The 16,996-nt window shown below is 39.4% G+C and overlaps 1 protein-coding gene across 1 annotated transcript in view; it reads right to left on the reverse strand.

Moving 5' to 3' along the window:
* Positions 1-16,996, reverse strand: part of LOC117507453 (DNA-dependent protein kinase catalytic subunit-like) — a 223,154-nt gene that overhangs the window by 159,667 nt on the left and 46,491 nt on the right. The window contains exons 3-12 of the mRNA XM_034167361.1: positions 13,485-13,589; positions 6,152-6,226; positions 5,493-5,601; positions 5,260-5,372; positions 3,906-4,005; positions 3,144-3,199; positions 2,182-2,212; positions 1,945-2,102; positions 1,250-1,396; positions 849-1,013 (exon numbers count right to left, since the gene is read on the reverse strand). Of these exons, the coding sequence (XP_034023252.1) occupies positions 849-1,013; positions 1,250-1,396; positions 1,945-2,102; positions 2,182-2,212; positions 3,144-3,199; positions 3,906-4,005; positions 5,260-5,372; positions 5,493-5,601; positions 6,152-6,226; positions 13,485-13,589 (1,059 nt within the window). The remainder of the gene's footprint in view (positions 1-848; positions 1,014-1,249; positions 1,397-1,944; positions 2,103-2,181; positions 2,213-3,143; positions 3,200-3,905; positions 4,006-5,259; positions 5,373-5,492; positions 5,602-6,151; positions 6,227-13,484; positions 13,590-16,996) is intronic.

Below are 16,996 nucleotides of genomic sequence, written 5' to 3' on the forward strand. Positions count from 1 at the left end.
CTCCTCTTTCCATGAAAAAAAACTCCTGTAACAGTGGAATGTGCCGAAAAAGTGCTGATGTCCACGTCTCCTGCCTTTTTGTGAAAGTCAGACGACCTCCCGGATCAACAAAGCCTTCACGTTAGAAATGATCTGGTTGTTTGAGCGGGGTTTCAGCCTGTCGATCGCCGCTCGGAGTGTGCCGTGCGCGGTCTTTATACCGGCTGGAGCACACCTTAATCTGTGTGATCCCCATAAAATTGTCGCTGAAAGCCATCTGAATTTTCCGAATGGTGTCCACCTGGAAGTCTCTCACAGTTTCTGGAAAAATTTGATGCAGCAAAGCTCCAAATCGTTCAGACATTTTATTCGCAATAAAAATCCGACGAGAGGGGTGGACCACTGCTCACACAAAGCCTGCTCACAGGCGAATGACGCAACCGACAGGCGTGACAAAAACTCACGCATGCGCACGAAGGTTCAAGCTTGGCTGATGCAATCACACGTGATTCAAATCCATATGGTTTTTGCAAAAAATAAAAAGGTCTGATACTTTTCTAACAGACCTTGTGTGTATATATATATATATATATATATATATATATATATATATACACACACACACACACACACACACACACACACACACACACACACACACACACACACACACACACACAGTGGGGTAAAAAAGGATTTAGTCAGCCCCTGATTGTGCAAGTTCTGCTATTTAGAAAGATGAGCAAGGCCTTCATTTTTCAACATAGGTACACTTCAATTATGAGAGACAAAGTGAGGAAAAAAGGAATGCCATGACACTGCTCAGTAGACGTTTGTAATATACTGCAGTAGAAATAGCAAATTGTTACCTTGTCCAGGTGAATGAGGACACTTGCTATGGAATCCAGGAAACTGGGTAACTGGTAGAAGCTGTCATCCTCCCCATCAGACTCCGTCAGATACATCTGTTTGCAGCGCTGAATCAGCTCTATGTACATCAGGTCCACATCTTGAGGGCAAACTTTTTTGCATGGCTTTAAAAGAAAAAAAAGAAAGTGAGGGAAAGAAACAGGAAATGCAGCATGTTGAATTTCAAACATCAACAATATAACATAGTGTGTCATATTATCCAAACATAAACCAATGAAACAATTTTTAAACTTATGACCAACAGAACTGTAGATTACACAATTCGGAGAAAACTGCAAGCATACTGCTTAAATTCTATGTGCATGTTTTGTTACAAAAGAAAATAAACCAATAGACCTACAGCTGCAAAGAATCCATATCCACGTATGGCAATAGACAACTCTTTATGAGTTGACTCCATGGTCTTAATAATGCCACAGAACTTCTGCATGAAGAACTTCAACTTGGTTTTGTGCTCTTCAATATTATCTGCGACCAGCATGGCAACCTAGAAGTCAACATAAGAATTGCAGCATTAGTGCAAGTGTTTGTGTCTGTCCACATGCAAAAATATCATCAACTATTTAAACTCCATTACATTGTGCCTACAATGATTGCCTATAGTCACTGGGTTACCAAAAACTAAAAATCTGGACGCTATTGTAATTCTTGTGCATTACACAACTCATAACCATTTTATGACAACTCCGCCATCATACTTGTTGATGTTGAGCTCATGGTCATGCTTGACTTACTTGTAGCAGCGCATTATAGAAAATTTCCAGCCACCGTTAAATACAAGTTTGTCATGACCTGTGACAAATTCACTACATGTAGCTACACACTGTCCCAGTTTTTTTCATGATGAGCAAGAGGGTGACAAATGGTATAAAACATGTCAGATGCTGCTTGTGGCCGTTCAGAACCACCCAGGACGTATAACGACAAGTGACGGCTTGGCATGAACCATCCTATACATGATTTGCATCAAGATTTACCACATATCAACTTGTGACCGTACTCGTAGCCCAAACTGAAATGTGATAATTCAATTACCTGTTTAAGAAAGGCCTCAAGTGCAGAGTAACTTGTCTTTTTCATCTCAGCATTGATGTGTCCACAGAGCTTACACATGACCTCAAACAAAACTCGACAGTTGTCCATAAGGCAGCTGCTGAACTGACATGCATGTCTGGCAAATAATCTCAGCCCAGCTGTCCAAGAAACACAAACACCATGACTATTTAGACATTTCTCACACTTCCATTTTGCTACATGAGTGGAAGTTCTTACCAAAGGTGACAGCATAGCGAGTCATTTCCATCTATGATTAAAAAAAAAGAAAAAAACAAAAACAAACAAAAAAAAACATTATGCTTATGGAACCAGTGATATACAGTATATTTGATGAATATAAAACTAGTTTTTCCTGAATAAGGAGTTCCTGTTTGTGCACAGTACATGTGCCAAGTGACTTTAACACTATCTCCCTGCGTACACTCTGGGAAAAGAAAAATTAAAAATAAAACCACCTGAAAATTCAAAGTCCTTGTGTCCTTAGAGCAGAGACTACGGAGTACCAGTCTCGAAACCCAATCCAGGAAATCCATTTAACAGAAATTCAAAACACTGGACATACCAAGGTTTGACCCTGATCAAGAAAAGGTTTGTTAACAAAAGTCATGACCAGCGCCATGGTGTCGTCACATAAGGAATGGAGCAATAATGATAATCATGACTTGGATTTACAGAGCGCTCTTCAAGATCCTCAAAGTGCTTTACAAGTTGCATTATTCACTCACTTACACATTCAGACACACTGGTGGTGGTAAGCTACGAGTGTAGCCACAGCTGCCCTGGGGAAAACTGACGGAGGCGTGGCTGCCATTCTGTGCCTACGGCCCCTCTGACCACCATCTCATTCATACACAGGGGGTAAAGTGTCTTGCCCAAGGATACAATGGCAATATGCAGATTTTTGGCGGATTGGGTTGGTCACAAGACAGCTCGCTATACCAACAGAGCTACTGCCGCCCAAAGTGCAACTATCGTGCATGCTCCTCAACCTAACCTAAACTGACCTGTTGAAGTCGAGCTTAACAGAACTACAACAGAGATTAAGGGAGATCAGTGGGAGACTCTGATACATTTGTAGCATATGGGTTATACAACAAAACATACATTCATTCCCCCTTGCTTGTATTTTAACTAGAAGTTCAATAACATGTCTAACAGGAGCTTCCCAGTGTATTTACCTGAGGACTAATTGCCTTTAGTGCATATTGAAATATTTCCTGGGATGTTACTGGATCTACAAAGTAAAAGAAACAAGCAGCAAGGAGCAGTTATGTACCTTGTAGAATGAACCGTAAATACCATATCCATGAATTGGAACGCCCCCACACCTGAGCATCTACTCACCCTTTTTTTTTTTTTAAATGAAAAACACCCAATTAAATTAATTTGTTTTTTGTAAAAGCTGATTAAATGTCCACCGTAAGTAACACTAATTTTGTGACCCCAACAATGCAAAAAATATTAGCTTTTTACAACGTTTTTCTCATTACTTCCACAACTTACCTGTGACAATATCATCAGTGTGCGCTGGTCTTTCCATAAATGTACCTAGGTGACCCACAAAAACTATTCTTTTGCATGGGAATTTTTTTTTTTAATTCATTAATTATTTTACACATACACAGATGTAGTAGTCACATGGCAATGACATCAATTTGAGAGTTTACGTTACAAGTTGCGCACAAGGCAGAATGGATCTGGTACTGCCTGGCACTAAACAGGTGAGTTAATTGTGATAAAATCAAACGTTTTGTTGAAATATATGGAGGGGTGGGTATTTTGTTGAATACAATATTACCCACGGGCTCGTGTATCCACCTAACCCCCTTTAAGGTGGAATTTCATTCAGTGCACTGAGGGCGTTCCGACACATGAATACGATATATGTAGTCATTAGTTACTATTAGTTAGTAATCAATATTGAAAAGACAATCTCCCACCTTCTGCCATGGTTTTAGTGAAGTTAACCATCAAAGCAGTGACTCCTCTCAAGCATCCAGCCACGACAAAAAGTTTTGGTTCTTTAGTCGAAGATGTCATCTGAAACAAATACACCACAAACTTCAATAAGACACACAAACACAACTAAAGCCCTTGTCACAGTGGCGTATTCGTAGAGCTGCTCATTGCGGCGTTGTGTTTCATTTAAATACGCCCAAAATACGCGCATACTCAGCCTTTAACAGTGGTTGTTCATACTTGCAGCTGCGTGTGTTCGCGTTTTAATTTGTGCACACAGTCGCGTGTGCCATGCCGCACTAGTTCAGGGCTATTTTCTGCCTCTGTGGAAGTGCGCTCTGTTCTCTACTGCATGGTGTGGTGTGCTCAAAAACAGAGTCATTTAACATTATTATTATTTTTTCTCTTGGTGGATCACTTTCTTTGTGTCCAGATGCTGCTGAGTCTGGCTGTGGTAAAGGCTGCCCTGAACGAAACGCTGTGACTCGTTAAACTGGGAGAGAGCGCTTTTATTGACAGCGCGGTCTCTCTCCCTCTCTCTCTCTGTGTGTCACAGAGAGAGAGAGACCGTGCGCTACTCCTTAAAATAAAAGCGGTCTCTCTCTACCTCTCTCTCTCTCTCTGTGTGTGACAGAGAGAGAGAGCAAGAGAGAGAGAGACTGCACGCGAGAGAGCGCTTTTATGAAACGATGCGACACAGTGAAACAGTCCTCATATAATGAGTCCTGTATGATAAAGTGAAGCAACAATCTTGCAGTATTTGTAGCTCCAGAAGAACAACAGGGAGATATGAAATGGCGTACAGTACCGTGTTGAAGCGTGGGCAGGCTCACAATAGTGGACAGTAGCACAGCACTGCATGTACTCGCGTGAAGGCTCCATGCTGTGCTGTATGCCGAAGAAAATTAAACATGTTTAATTTCTTATGTCCTACGTGCGTAACCCTCAACATACTGTCGCGTATTGAGAAAAAACTCCTCGTGAAGTGGGCGGAGAACTGCTCATTACAGCGTAGACGATACGCTGTAATGAGCAGCTCTACGAATACGCCACTGTGACAGGGGCTTAACCTGAAGGATGAGAAACTACAGACCAATTATCACATAGGCCTCAACAAATGTGATTAGATAAGAGTTCAACATGTGACCCTATTGTTTACGTTTTCATTCATGCTGTATTTAACCTGTTTGAAATTTTAAAATTGCACAAAAGTTTTTTTTCAACAAAATGTTGGTGAAAATGCTTTAGATCAACATGTTATGCAACAAACAAACAAAAAGAAGGGAATTCAGAAGGATGAGATAAAATGCCACACATCCAGTAAGTAGAACATACCTGTTCTTTTAGCTCTCCTAGGTAGGCTTTGTAGAGTTTATCAGAGTTGTTAACCATCTCGCTGGGATGGACTTCAGCAAGAACTCCAAGCAACTCATAGATTTTACCCAGTACTGTTGCAAAAGTAACACACATATACAAAATCTAATAAAATGATATTAGCATGCTTCAGTAGTTGCTTATTATATGAATAAAGTTTGTCTTGTGAGGTAATGGGACAAAGCAAACCTCACCTGAATCTGCCAATTTATTCTTTTGACAAAGCTCACTGTAAAATTTGTTGTATATGTCAAGAATTCTCAGCTCTGCAGTGACAGTGGAAGCCTTTGTGCTTTGAAGAACCTGTAGAAAGGATTGAAAGTCTCATCAACAAGTAAAAAAAATTCTTGAATTTGAGTAATTTTTTTATTCAAGGACAGGTATCAATCAGTGAGTATGAAGGCAAGGTACAGTGGCATTACTGCAGTGTGGTATTTAGGCTACTGGTGCCACTGTAGCACAATAGCAGGTCAGCAGACTTTAAAATTAAATAATGGCTAAATTTAAAAGTTGCTGTAAATCCACAATGTTGAAATTTCACATGCAAAATCTGTTGTAATTGCAAGACAGTATTTAGACAAAACAAAGACTATTAACTAAAGATAATACCTTAAATAGATGACTAATAATCTGTAGATAATAAGAGTAACCAACGGCAACTATCAGCTTAAGATGCAGTAGTCAAATGCAGCAGTCAAAAGTCACTCAAATGTAACTTAAAGGTCTGTATTCACAAGTTATAGCTGAACATGTTCTCATACAAGAAGAACACCAAAATTCTGATGGCAGTGATTTTTTTTTGACCAGCGTGTTGGTCATCTATCACACAAAATGATGCAGTGTAGAAACTGACCTTAATTAGGAGCTCTAGCACTGGAGTTCTGCATTTGGCTCCTTTTTCCTTCGTATAAACAGCCATACAGGTGTCCTGCATTAAAAAAATTTAACTGTAGTGTCACATTTAGATGTTAAATGTGGTAGTAGCTCTTTTGAAGCTGTGAAGCTATTTAAGTCCAATATCAAAGGAGAGGAATCTGAAGCATTAGCATTTGTTTTGTTGATTTAAATTGTAAATTTTCCAGAAAAGGATTTTTAACTATGGCAAATTTCTGACCCAAATACATTCAGAAATTAGACCAAAGTATAATTAAGCAAAGTGATGAAGAGGAGTTCAATGTCAAGGTTCATTTATTGACATTTCAAGCATGTAGAACATGGAAGAAACAAAATTTCAGTACTCAAGGCTCAGTGAATGCATTAAAAGTAAGTTCATAGATATGAAAAGATATACAATATAAGATACACAATACAACCCCTGGCAAAAATTATGGAATCACCGGCCTCGGAGGATGTTCATTCAGTTGTTTAATTTTGTAGAAAAAAAATCAGATCACAGACATGACACAAAACTAAAGTCATTTCAAATGGCAACTTTCTGGCTTTAAGAAACACTATAAGAAATCAGGAAAAATAATTGTGGCAGTCAGTAACGGTTACTTTTTTAGACCAAGCAGAGGGAAAAAAATATGGACTCAATCAATTCTGAGGAATAAATTATGGAATCACCCTGTAAATTTTCATCCCCAAAACTAACACCTGCGTCAAATCAGATCTGCTTGTTAGTCTGCATCTAAAAAGGTGTGATCACACCTTGGAGAGCTGTTGCACCAAGTGGACTGACATGAATCATGGCTCCAACACGAGAGATGTCAACTGAAACAAGGGAGAGGATTATCAAACTCTTAAAAGAGGGTAAATCATCATGCAATGTTGCAAAAGATGTTGGTTGTTCACAGTCAGCTGTGTCTAAACTCTGGACCAAATACAAACAACATGGGAAGGTTGATAAAGGCAAACATACTGGTAGACCAAGGAAGACATCAAAGCGTCAAGACAGAAAACTTAAAGCAATATGTCTCAAAAATCGAAAATGCACAACAAAACAAATGAACGAACGGGAGGAAACTGGAGTCAACATCTGTGATCGAACTGTAAGAAACTGCCTAAAGGAAATGGGATTTACATACAGAAAAGCTAAACGAAAGCCATCATTAACACCTAAACAGAAAAAAACAAGGTTACAATGGGCTAAGGAAAAGCAATCGTGGACTGTGGATGACTGGATGAAAGTCATATTCAGTGATGAATCTCGAATCTGCATTGGACAAGGTAATGATGCTGGAACTTTTGTTTGGTGCCGTTCCAATGAGATTTATAAAGACGACTGCCTGAAGAGAACATGTAAATTTCCATAGTCATTGATGATATGGGGCTGCATATCAGGTAAAGGCACTGGGGAGATGGCTGTCATTACATCATCAATAAATGCACAAGTTTACGTTGATATTTTGGACACTTTTCTTATCCCATCAATTGAAAGGATGTTTGGGGATGATGAAATAATTTTTCAAGATGATAATGCATCTTGCCATAGAGCAAAAACTGTGAAAACATTCCTTGCAAAAAGACACATAGGGTCAATGTCATGGCCTGCAAATAGTCCGGATCTTAATCCAATTGAAAATCTTTGGTGGAAGTTGAAGAAAATGGTCCATGACAAGGCTCCAACCTGCAAAGCTGATCTGGCAACAGCAATCAGAGAAAGTTGGAGCCAGATTGATGAAGAGTACTGTTTATCACTCATTAAGTCCATGCCTCAGAGACTGCAAGCTGTTATAAAAGCCAGAGGTGGTGCAACAAAATACTAGTGATGTGTTGGAGCGTTCTTTTGTTTTTCATGATTCCATAATTTTTTCCTCAGAATTGAGTGATTCCATATTTTTTCCCTCTGCTTGGTCTAAAAAAGTAACCATTACTGACTGCCACAATTTTTTTTCCTGATTTCTTATAGTGTTTCTTAAAGCCAGAAAGTTGCCATTTGAAATGACTTTAGTTTTGTGTCATGTCTGTGATCTGCTTTTTTTCTACAAAATTAAACAACTGAATGAACATCCTCCGAGGCCGGTGATTCCATAATTTTTGCCAGGGGTTGTAAGTTAAACAGAAATAAAATAAGTTAAACATAACCGCTTCATTATTACAAGATTGGAAATATTTTTTATGAAGTAAAAAGTCAGGATTATTCCAAACTGGAGTGTCACTTGTGGGTCATAAACTGGAGTTTGTAGTGTGGAGAAACTTAAGAGATGGGAGGAGGATATCGGTCTTTCTTACAATGAAGTGGACTGGCATAGAATAATCCGTGATATCTACTCAGTTTGTCTGAGTAACAGATTAAAAGAATTTTTCATAGGCAGCACAGAACTCCTTATGTTTTGAACAAATACGAGGTCTGTTAGAAAAGTATCCGACCTTTTTATTTTTTTCAAGAACCATATGGATTTGAATCACATGTGATTGCATCATCCAAGCTGGAACCTTCATGTGCATGCGTGAGTTTTTTCACGCCTGTCGGTTGCGTCATTCGCCTGTGAGCAGGCTTTGTGTGAGCAGTGGTCCACCCCTCTCGTCGGATTTTTATTGCGAATAAATGTCTGAAGGATTCGGAGCTTTGCTGCATCAATTTTTTCCAGAAACTGTGAGAGACCTCCAGGTGGTAACCATTCGGAAAATTCAAATGGCTTTGAGGGACGATTTTATGGGGATTACGGGGAAGTAGTTTTAAACTAATTCTGAAGGTTTTAGTGTGGACATGCTGTGCTCAGTGCATTAGGGGTATTCACAACAGAAGAAATGCATTTGAGACGCTCTGATCAGGCTCCACAGGGACAACAGCATTAAACTCTTTGTATATTGTGCCTAAAACGCTTGTGAATATATTGTCTGGGTTTATAGACATTGTTATTGTGTTTGTTTTATGTAAAAATGCCAGAAGAAGCCCAGGTTGCTTCTCCAAAAACCAAAGAGTCTGTTAAATTGTGATTCAGGCCATGTGATATAACTGGTGTCAAAATGCACAGAACACTGCCATCTACTGGCGACCGGTTATATCACAGTGTTGCACCTCGCTTTCTGATTGGCTGCATGTCACATTTATCTCCTCACGTCCTTCTTAACACACCACACACGGCAGGAATATTTGATAAGATTACAGTGAACGTCATCACGATTGTCGGGGCGTTCTTAAGATTGTCGGAAGGGGAAGATCGGGTCCGATATCAGTCTAATTATCTTGCCATGTGAACCAGGCTTGAAGTTATGATGCCTCACGGAGCGACTGATTGATCTGTTATAACACCGCACCGAGACGCTAACCGATCGGATGTTATGACACCTCACGGAGCGACTGATTGATCTGTTATAACACCGCACCGAACATGTTTTCACTATTATTTGATTTCTTTGTGCGATTGACATTATTCAAGCATTCAAATGGTGATTCCTATCGCCACACAATTCCAACACACAAGAAAGCTTTTGGCAGTTCTTGTTATTGAAAGAAACCTTGTCTCCCTAACCGGATAGAGCTGTGATGTCATCACATGTGCGCTTAGGAGCTGTCTCGCGGGATATTGAAAATTTCTTTCTTTTTTTATACAAATGAGAAAAATATCGTATTTTACAAAAGCACATTTATTTGTAAACACCAACACATGTTACATTGATTTATAGAATGAATGAATCAACCAATCCCCATAATCCCTTTGGTGTATTAATGTTCAAAGCTTCATAATTAGTGCATTATTTTAAAATTAACAGATGTGTTATACATCGCTTTGTACATTTTAAGAGTTTACATTAATGTAGTTATTCTATCTAGAATAATTTTATTTATAAACCAAAACCATAATTCAATCCTGCTTTAAATTTCAAGACCTCTGCCTCATCGCTGGACCACTGTATCCTGTCAAGGTAAATGACACTTCACTAAAGCAGGGGGCAGAGCGCACAAAGACAGAAGCACTGGCTCATTGGCTGTTTGGGTTTGTGATGGCTGTTGGTTCTATTAGAAGCTTTAGCGGTGTTTAAACTCAAAATCAGCTTCTTAGTAGCTGAGAGCGTATGGGAGGCAAAATTGAAAGGTATCGGTTTAAAAAAGATAACTTTTCAGTTAGCTGATTACCAGTTATCAAAGCTAACTTTTTGGTTAGCTGTGCCCACCACTGTTCATGTCCTAAAATATCAAGATTTTGGTTTCTGGTAGCAAAGGAGATTGGTGCATTTTTTTTTAAATGTAAACTCATTTTGGACCCCGGTCAGTTTTTATTAGGACTGCCAGCTAACTACATACTTCAACGGTACATTACTCAAGAAGGTTCTCTCTTTGGCTCAGAAATGTATCCTGAATAAGTGGATAATGGACAAACCTGAGTGGTATAATTAAATTTTTAGAGTTATGCCAATGGAAAGAATAAGCGCAAAACTGAGGGGCAATGACAATTTGTTTACAGAAATGTGGCAGCCTCTTATTGATTACCTTCCCAGGAACCTTAGAGACACTATTGTTAAAGGGTCTTGTACAGTAGTGTTCAGAATAATAGTAGTGCTATGTGACTAAAAAGATTAATCCAGGTTTTGAGTATATTTCTTATTGTTACATGGAAAACAAGGTACCAGTACATTCAGTAAATTCTCACAAATCCAACAAGACCAAGCATTCATGATATGCACACTCTTAAGGCTATGAAAATGGGTTATTAGTAAAAAAACAAAAAAGTAGAAAAGGGGGTGTTCACAATAATAGTAGCATCTGCTGTTGACACTACAAACTCAAAACTATTATATTCAACTGCTTTTTTAGCAATCCTGTGAATCACTAAACTAGTATTTAGTTGTATAACCACAGTTTTTCATGATTTCTTCACATCTGGCATTAATTTTGTTGGTTTGGAACCAAGGTTTTGCTTGTTTACTAGTGTGCTTGGGGTCATTGTCTTGTTGAAACACCCATTTCAAGAGCATGTCCTCTTCAGCATAAGGCAACATGACCTCTTCAAGTATTTTGACATATCCAAACTGATCCATGATACTGGTATGTGATATATAGGCAACACCCATTTCAAGGGCATGTCCTCTTGAGCATAAGGCAACATGACCTCTTCAAGTATTTTGACATATCCAAACTGATCCATGATACCTGGTATGCGATATATAGGCCCAACACCATAGTAGCAGAAACATGCCCATATCATGTTGCTTGCACCACCATGCTTCACTGTTTTCACTGTGAACTGTGGCTTGAATTCAGAGTTTGGGGGTTGTCTCACAAACTGTCTGCGGCTCTTGGACCCAAAAAGAACAATTTTACTCTCATCAGTCCACAAAATATTCCTCCATTTCTCTTTAGGCCAGTTGATGTGTTCTTTGGCAAATTGTAACCTCTTCTGCACGTCTTTTATTTAACAGAGGGACTTTGCAGGGAGTCTTGCAAATAAATTAGCTTCACACAGGTGTCTTCTAACTGTCACAGCACTTACAGGTAACTCCAGACTGTCGCTGATCATCCTGGAGCTGATCAATGGGTGAGCCTTTGCCATTCTGGTTATTCTTCTATCCATTTTGATGGTTGTTTTCTGTTTTCTTCCACGTGTCTCTGTTTTGTTTTATTTTTTGTCCATTTTAAAGCACTGGAGATCACTGTAGATGAACAGCCTGTAAATTTTTGCACCTGCGTATAAGTTTTCCCCTCTCCAATCAACTTTTTAATCAAACTACGCTGTTCTTCTGAACAGTGTCTTGAACGTCCCATTTTCCTCAGGCTTTCAAAGAGAAAAGCATGTTCAACAGGTGCTGGCTTCATCCTTAAATAGGGGACACCTGATTCACACCTGTTTGTTCCACAAAATTGATGAACTCACTGACTGAATGCCACACTACTATTATTGTGAACACCCCCTTTTCTACTTTTTTTTTACTAATAGCCCAATTTCATAGCCTTAAGAGTGTTCATATCATGAATGCTTGGTCTTGTTGGATTTGTGAGAATCTACTGAATCTACTGGTACCTTGTTTCCCATGTAACAATAAGAAATATACTCAAAACCTGGATTAATCTTTTTAGTCACATAGCACTACTATTATTCTGAACACTACTGTACATTGACTGGAAGGTTTTGCTTTGCGGTGCGATGCCGGTGTCTATTTTAACAGTTGTGTTTTGTTTTTATTTTCCGCCCTCTGTGTTTGTTATGCAACTCTCCTTTAAGTTACTTCCTACATAGTCTGCTCAGTGTTGTTGGCATTTCTGTTTGTTCTTGTTCATGTTTAAAACCAAATAAAATTTTATTATATTAAAAAAACTGGAGTTTGTAATCTTGTAAAATTCCTACCAGTTTGTCAAAGCTGTTGAGATTGTTGGACTTTTGAATTGAGTGGTGTTTGATGGATTGGCTGATGGTTCGAATATTGTCTGCACATTATTTACTCATTATCCATCCAAATGTTTTATGCCTGTTTATGGTGGGCCCATCTGTTTATCTCATCTGTATATGTATGCTGTAATTCTGTAGTGTAAGCAGTTGCTGGCTTACCATTCAGTAATGGAAGACATCCTGACCTTCTTGTACTTGAGATTTAGGTTTCTGTAGTGAAGCGAGACCAATTCTGGATGTTTGTTTTTTCCAGCAGAATTTGAGATCAACAGGTCTCTCAGGCACATCCAACTTGGTGGAGACCTCAGGGAAGTCTCAGGACACGCTGGAGGGGTTATATTTCCCAAGATGATTATTAAGAGCATTAAGAGAACTTTGCCCAGAATAAGGACGTGTGAGCTGAGCTGCCTCATTTACTGCCACCGCCATCTCGACCCGGATAAGGGGCCAAAAATGAATGGATGAATGAGTTTTGGAGGAACTGTGCTTACAAGACTCTATACAGATGGATGGATGCAAAGTTTCCCAGCCCTGTTTCAGCACCTGATTGTTTGAGTCCATGTGTTACGAGCAGAAATCAGCTGATTGGCTGAGTGGAGGCACTTTGGCCAAGTGCTCCTGCTTCAGCATTAAAGGATCGGCTGCTGCCTGAGTCAATTGAGACTCTCCACTCTTATTATTTTTTACTTTTATGTTTTAATTGTAATTAAATGCTTTTTAAAATTCTCCACCTTACATTTATTCAGTTATTTTTCAACACAGGTTGATTTCAGTATACCCTGGCACAGACATCGTTTCAATCTTGCTTTGCTCAATTCAGACATGAGTGCTTTCCTAATATTTTTCCAAATCAAGTGCTAAACACAGATAAGAGTAAAACATTTAATGTGAATTTGGGAGGCGGGGGGGTCTTACTCTAATCTCAATGCTGTAAGTCTTCTCCCATCCTTTGACTCTCATCGAAATCTTGTCCAGGAATTTCTCCAAGAAAGATAAAATTTCAACTCTGGTGTCCCGGAGCTGCAAAATAGAAGAGGTTTCTCTCAAAAACATTTTGTGAAATTTTTCATCTCTTGTCTGTTTGCCATCAAGTACCATAACATTAAATTTGTATTTAGTACAGTACTTGAGTAAACGTGTTACTTCCAGCACTGCTTTAAGCTAGAAGCTTATACATGTGACATATTCTTTAATGGTTCAGATGTATTCACTATTCACTTTTGTATTTTGACCATTGTTGAACTGTGTTAAACTGTATAACCAATATACTGCAGCATATATCTGAAACAATCCACATGATGATACAAGTATCAAATTCAGCACAAATACGCCTTTGACGTGACTCTTGAAAAAAAAACAACTTGCCACTTGGATTTTCAATAGGTGACCAGGGAGAGGTTAAATCAAGAATTACACAGGGGTCAAAATTTCAAAATGCTCCAATCATAATGAAAGCTATACCACATTATGTGTCTGATCACAAAGATTCCAAAAAGGTAAACTATCTATGACTGAATGTTATGGAGTTATGAGTTAAAAACATGAATGTGACAAACGTCAATTTCAGTTTGTACAGGAGTCAAAAAATTAAAGTTGCTCTAATTTTGGTCAAAAGTGGTGCAAATTGACTTCCAGTTGCAAGATGTAGGGAGAGGATGCACTCCAGAGGGTTCCTGGTTCACTTTGATACTTTTTTATTTTACCAATCATTCTCTCAGAACCTCAACATAATATTTCTTATGAGACTTGTGTATGGGTTTATCTTGCAAAAATGAGCAATTCTTAGAACTTAAATTGACTAACCGCGCACACCCCGCTACACGTGTGGCCACGAGTGATGCAGGGAAGCTAGCATTGTTTGTGGCTAGCAGCACACCGATATCAACCAAAGCTTCAACATCTAAAGAACCTGCAACTTCTGCGCCCATTGCGATGCAGAATTTGCAAAACAGAGGACCTCACTCCAGGATGACATCTCATTCTTGATCCAAGAAGCGGTTAAAGAACTACAGGTCTCATTGGATTCACTTTAAACAACAGTGGACTCTTTTCAAAAGCGCCTTACCTCTGGAGTCTGTAGCTGGGGACAATTTTGAAAGATTAGCAGCAGCAGTGTCAACCATCATTGAGGTTCAAACCCAAAACCAGGACAGACTGGACAATCTCGTGAACCGTTCACGGAGAACCAGCCTCTGCATAATAAACATCCCCGAAGGCAGCGAGGATGGTAAAGATCCAGTCAAGTTCATGTCAGAGTTGTTGATGCAAATTATGGACCCCGACGTCTTTGCTGCACCACCGGAATTGGAGAGAGCCCGCCGGACCCCTAAATAAACCTAAAGGACAATATTTCCCCTAGTATTCTATGGGAAACCCTGAACGCTGTAATCAGGGGTGAGATTATATCATATTCAGCCAAGATGAATAAAATGAACAGATACAGTGGAGCCAAAAAGTATTTAGTCAGTCCCTGATTGTGCAAGTTCTCCTACTTAGAAAGATGAGAGCGGTCTGTAATTTTCAACATAGGTACACTTCAATTATGAGAGACAAAAAAAGAAGAAAAAATCCAGAAAATGTAGGATTTTTAAAAAATTTATTTGTAAATTATGGTGGAAAATAAGTATTTGGTCAATAACAAAAGTTCAACTCAATACTTGTAACATAACCTTTGTTGGCAATGACAGAGGTCAAACTTTTCCTGTAAGTCTTCCCCAGGTTTGCACACACTGTAGCTGGTATTTTGGCCCATTCCTCCATGCAGATCTCCTCTAGAGCAGTGATGTTTTGGGGCTGTCGCTGGCAACATGGACTTTCAACTCCCTCAACAAATTTTCTATGAGGTTGAGGTCTGGAGACTGGCTTGGCCACTCCAAGACCTTGAAATAATTTTTACAGAGCCACTCCTTTGTTGCCCGAGAGGTGTGTTTGGGATCACTGTCATGCTGGAAGACCAGCCACGTTGCATCTTCAATGCTCTCACTGATGGAAGGAGGTTTTGGCTTAAAATCTCACGATACATGGCCCCGTTCATTCTTCCCTTAACACAGATCAGTCGTCCTGTCCCCTTTGCAGAAAAAAAGCCTCAAAGCATGATGTTACCACTCCCATGCTTCACAGTAGATATGGTGTTCTTGGGATGCAACTCAGCATTCTTCTTCCTCCCAACACGATGAGTTGAGTTTTTACCAAAATGTTCCATTTTGGTTTCATCTGACCACATGATATTCTTCCGGATCATTCATATGCTCTCTGGCAAACTTCCAGGCATGTCCAGGCAGACAGGCCTGGACATGTACTGGCTTAAGCAGGGGGACACGCCTGGCACTGCAGGATTTAAGTCCCTCTCTGTGTAGTGTGTAGCCTTTGTTACTTTGGTCCCAGCTCTCTGCAGGTCAATCATCAGGTCCCTCCGTGTAGTTCTGGGATTTTTGTTCACCATTCTCATGATCATTTTGACCCCATGGGATGACATTTTGCGTGGAGCTCCAGATCATGGGAGATTAGCAATAGTCTTGTATGTCTTCCATTTTCTTACAATTGCTCCCACAGTTGATTTATTCACACTAACCTACTTGACTATTGTAGAGTCACTCTTCCCAGCCTGGTGCACATCTACAATTTTCTTCCTGGTTTCCTTCGACAGCTCTTTGGTCTTGGCCATGGTTGAGTTTGGAGTCTAACTGTTTGAGGCTGTGGACAGGTGTCTTTTATACAGATAAGTTCAAACAGGTGCCATTAATACAGGTAACAGGTGGAGGACAGAAGAACTTCTTAAACAAGAAGTTGCAGGTCTGTGAGAGCCAGAAATCTTGCTTGTTTGTGGTGACCAAATACACCATAACTTACAATTCTTTAAAAATCCTACAATGTGATTTTCTGGATTTTTGTTCTCATTTTGTCTCTCATAGTTGAAGTGTACCTATGTTGAAAATTACAGACCTCTTTCGTCTTTCTAAGTAGGAGAACATGCACAATCATGGACTGACTAAATACTTTTTGGCCCCACTGTATAGCAGGAAGAGCTTATTAAATTAATTAAGGAGCAATACTACATTTCACCCTCCCCTGAACTCCATAAAAGAAAACTGGACCTTCAAACACAATATAATTTTGTATCAACTGAAAAGACTGAATGACGTCTGTTAAAATCACGGGGATATGTTTATGAATATGGCGACAAGGCTAGCCATCTTTTAGCTCATCAACTGAAGAGCCACTCGGCTGCTCAGCAAATCCCATAAATAAGGAAAACGAATGGAGAAGTAACAATCGACCCAGGGGAAATTAATGACACATTCACCTTGTTTTACTCGAACCTGTATACATCACAGGTGACAAATGATAGTAATGCAATGGAAAACTTCTTTAACAACCTCCAGGCCCCCTCTATAACCACAATGCACAGGACTGAGACTGAACTCCCA

The sequence above is a fragment of the Thalassophryne amazonica genome, chromosome 1, assembly GCF_902500255.1.
Source record: "Thalassophryne amazonica chromosome 1, fThaAma1.1, whole genome shotgun sequence".
Taxonomy (NCBI): Eukaryota; Metazoa; Chordata; class Actinopteri; order Batrachoidiformes; family Batrachoididae; genus Thalassophryne; species Thalassophryne amazonica.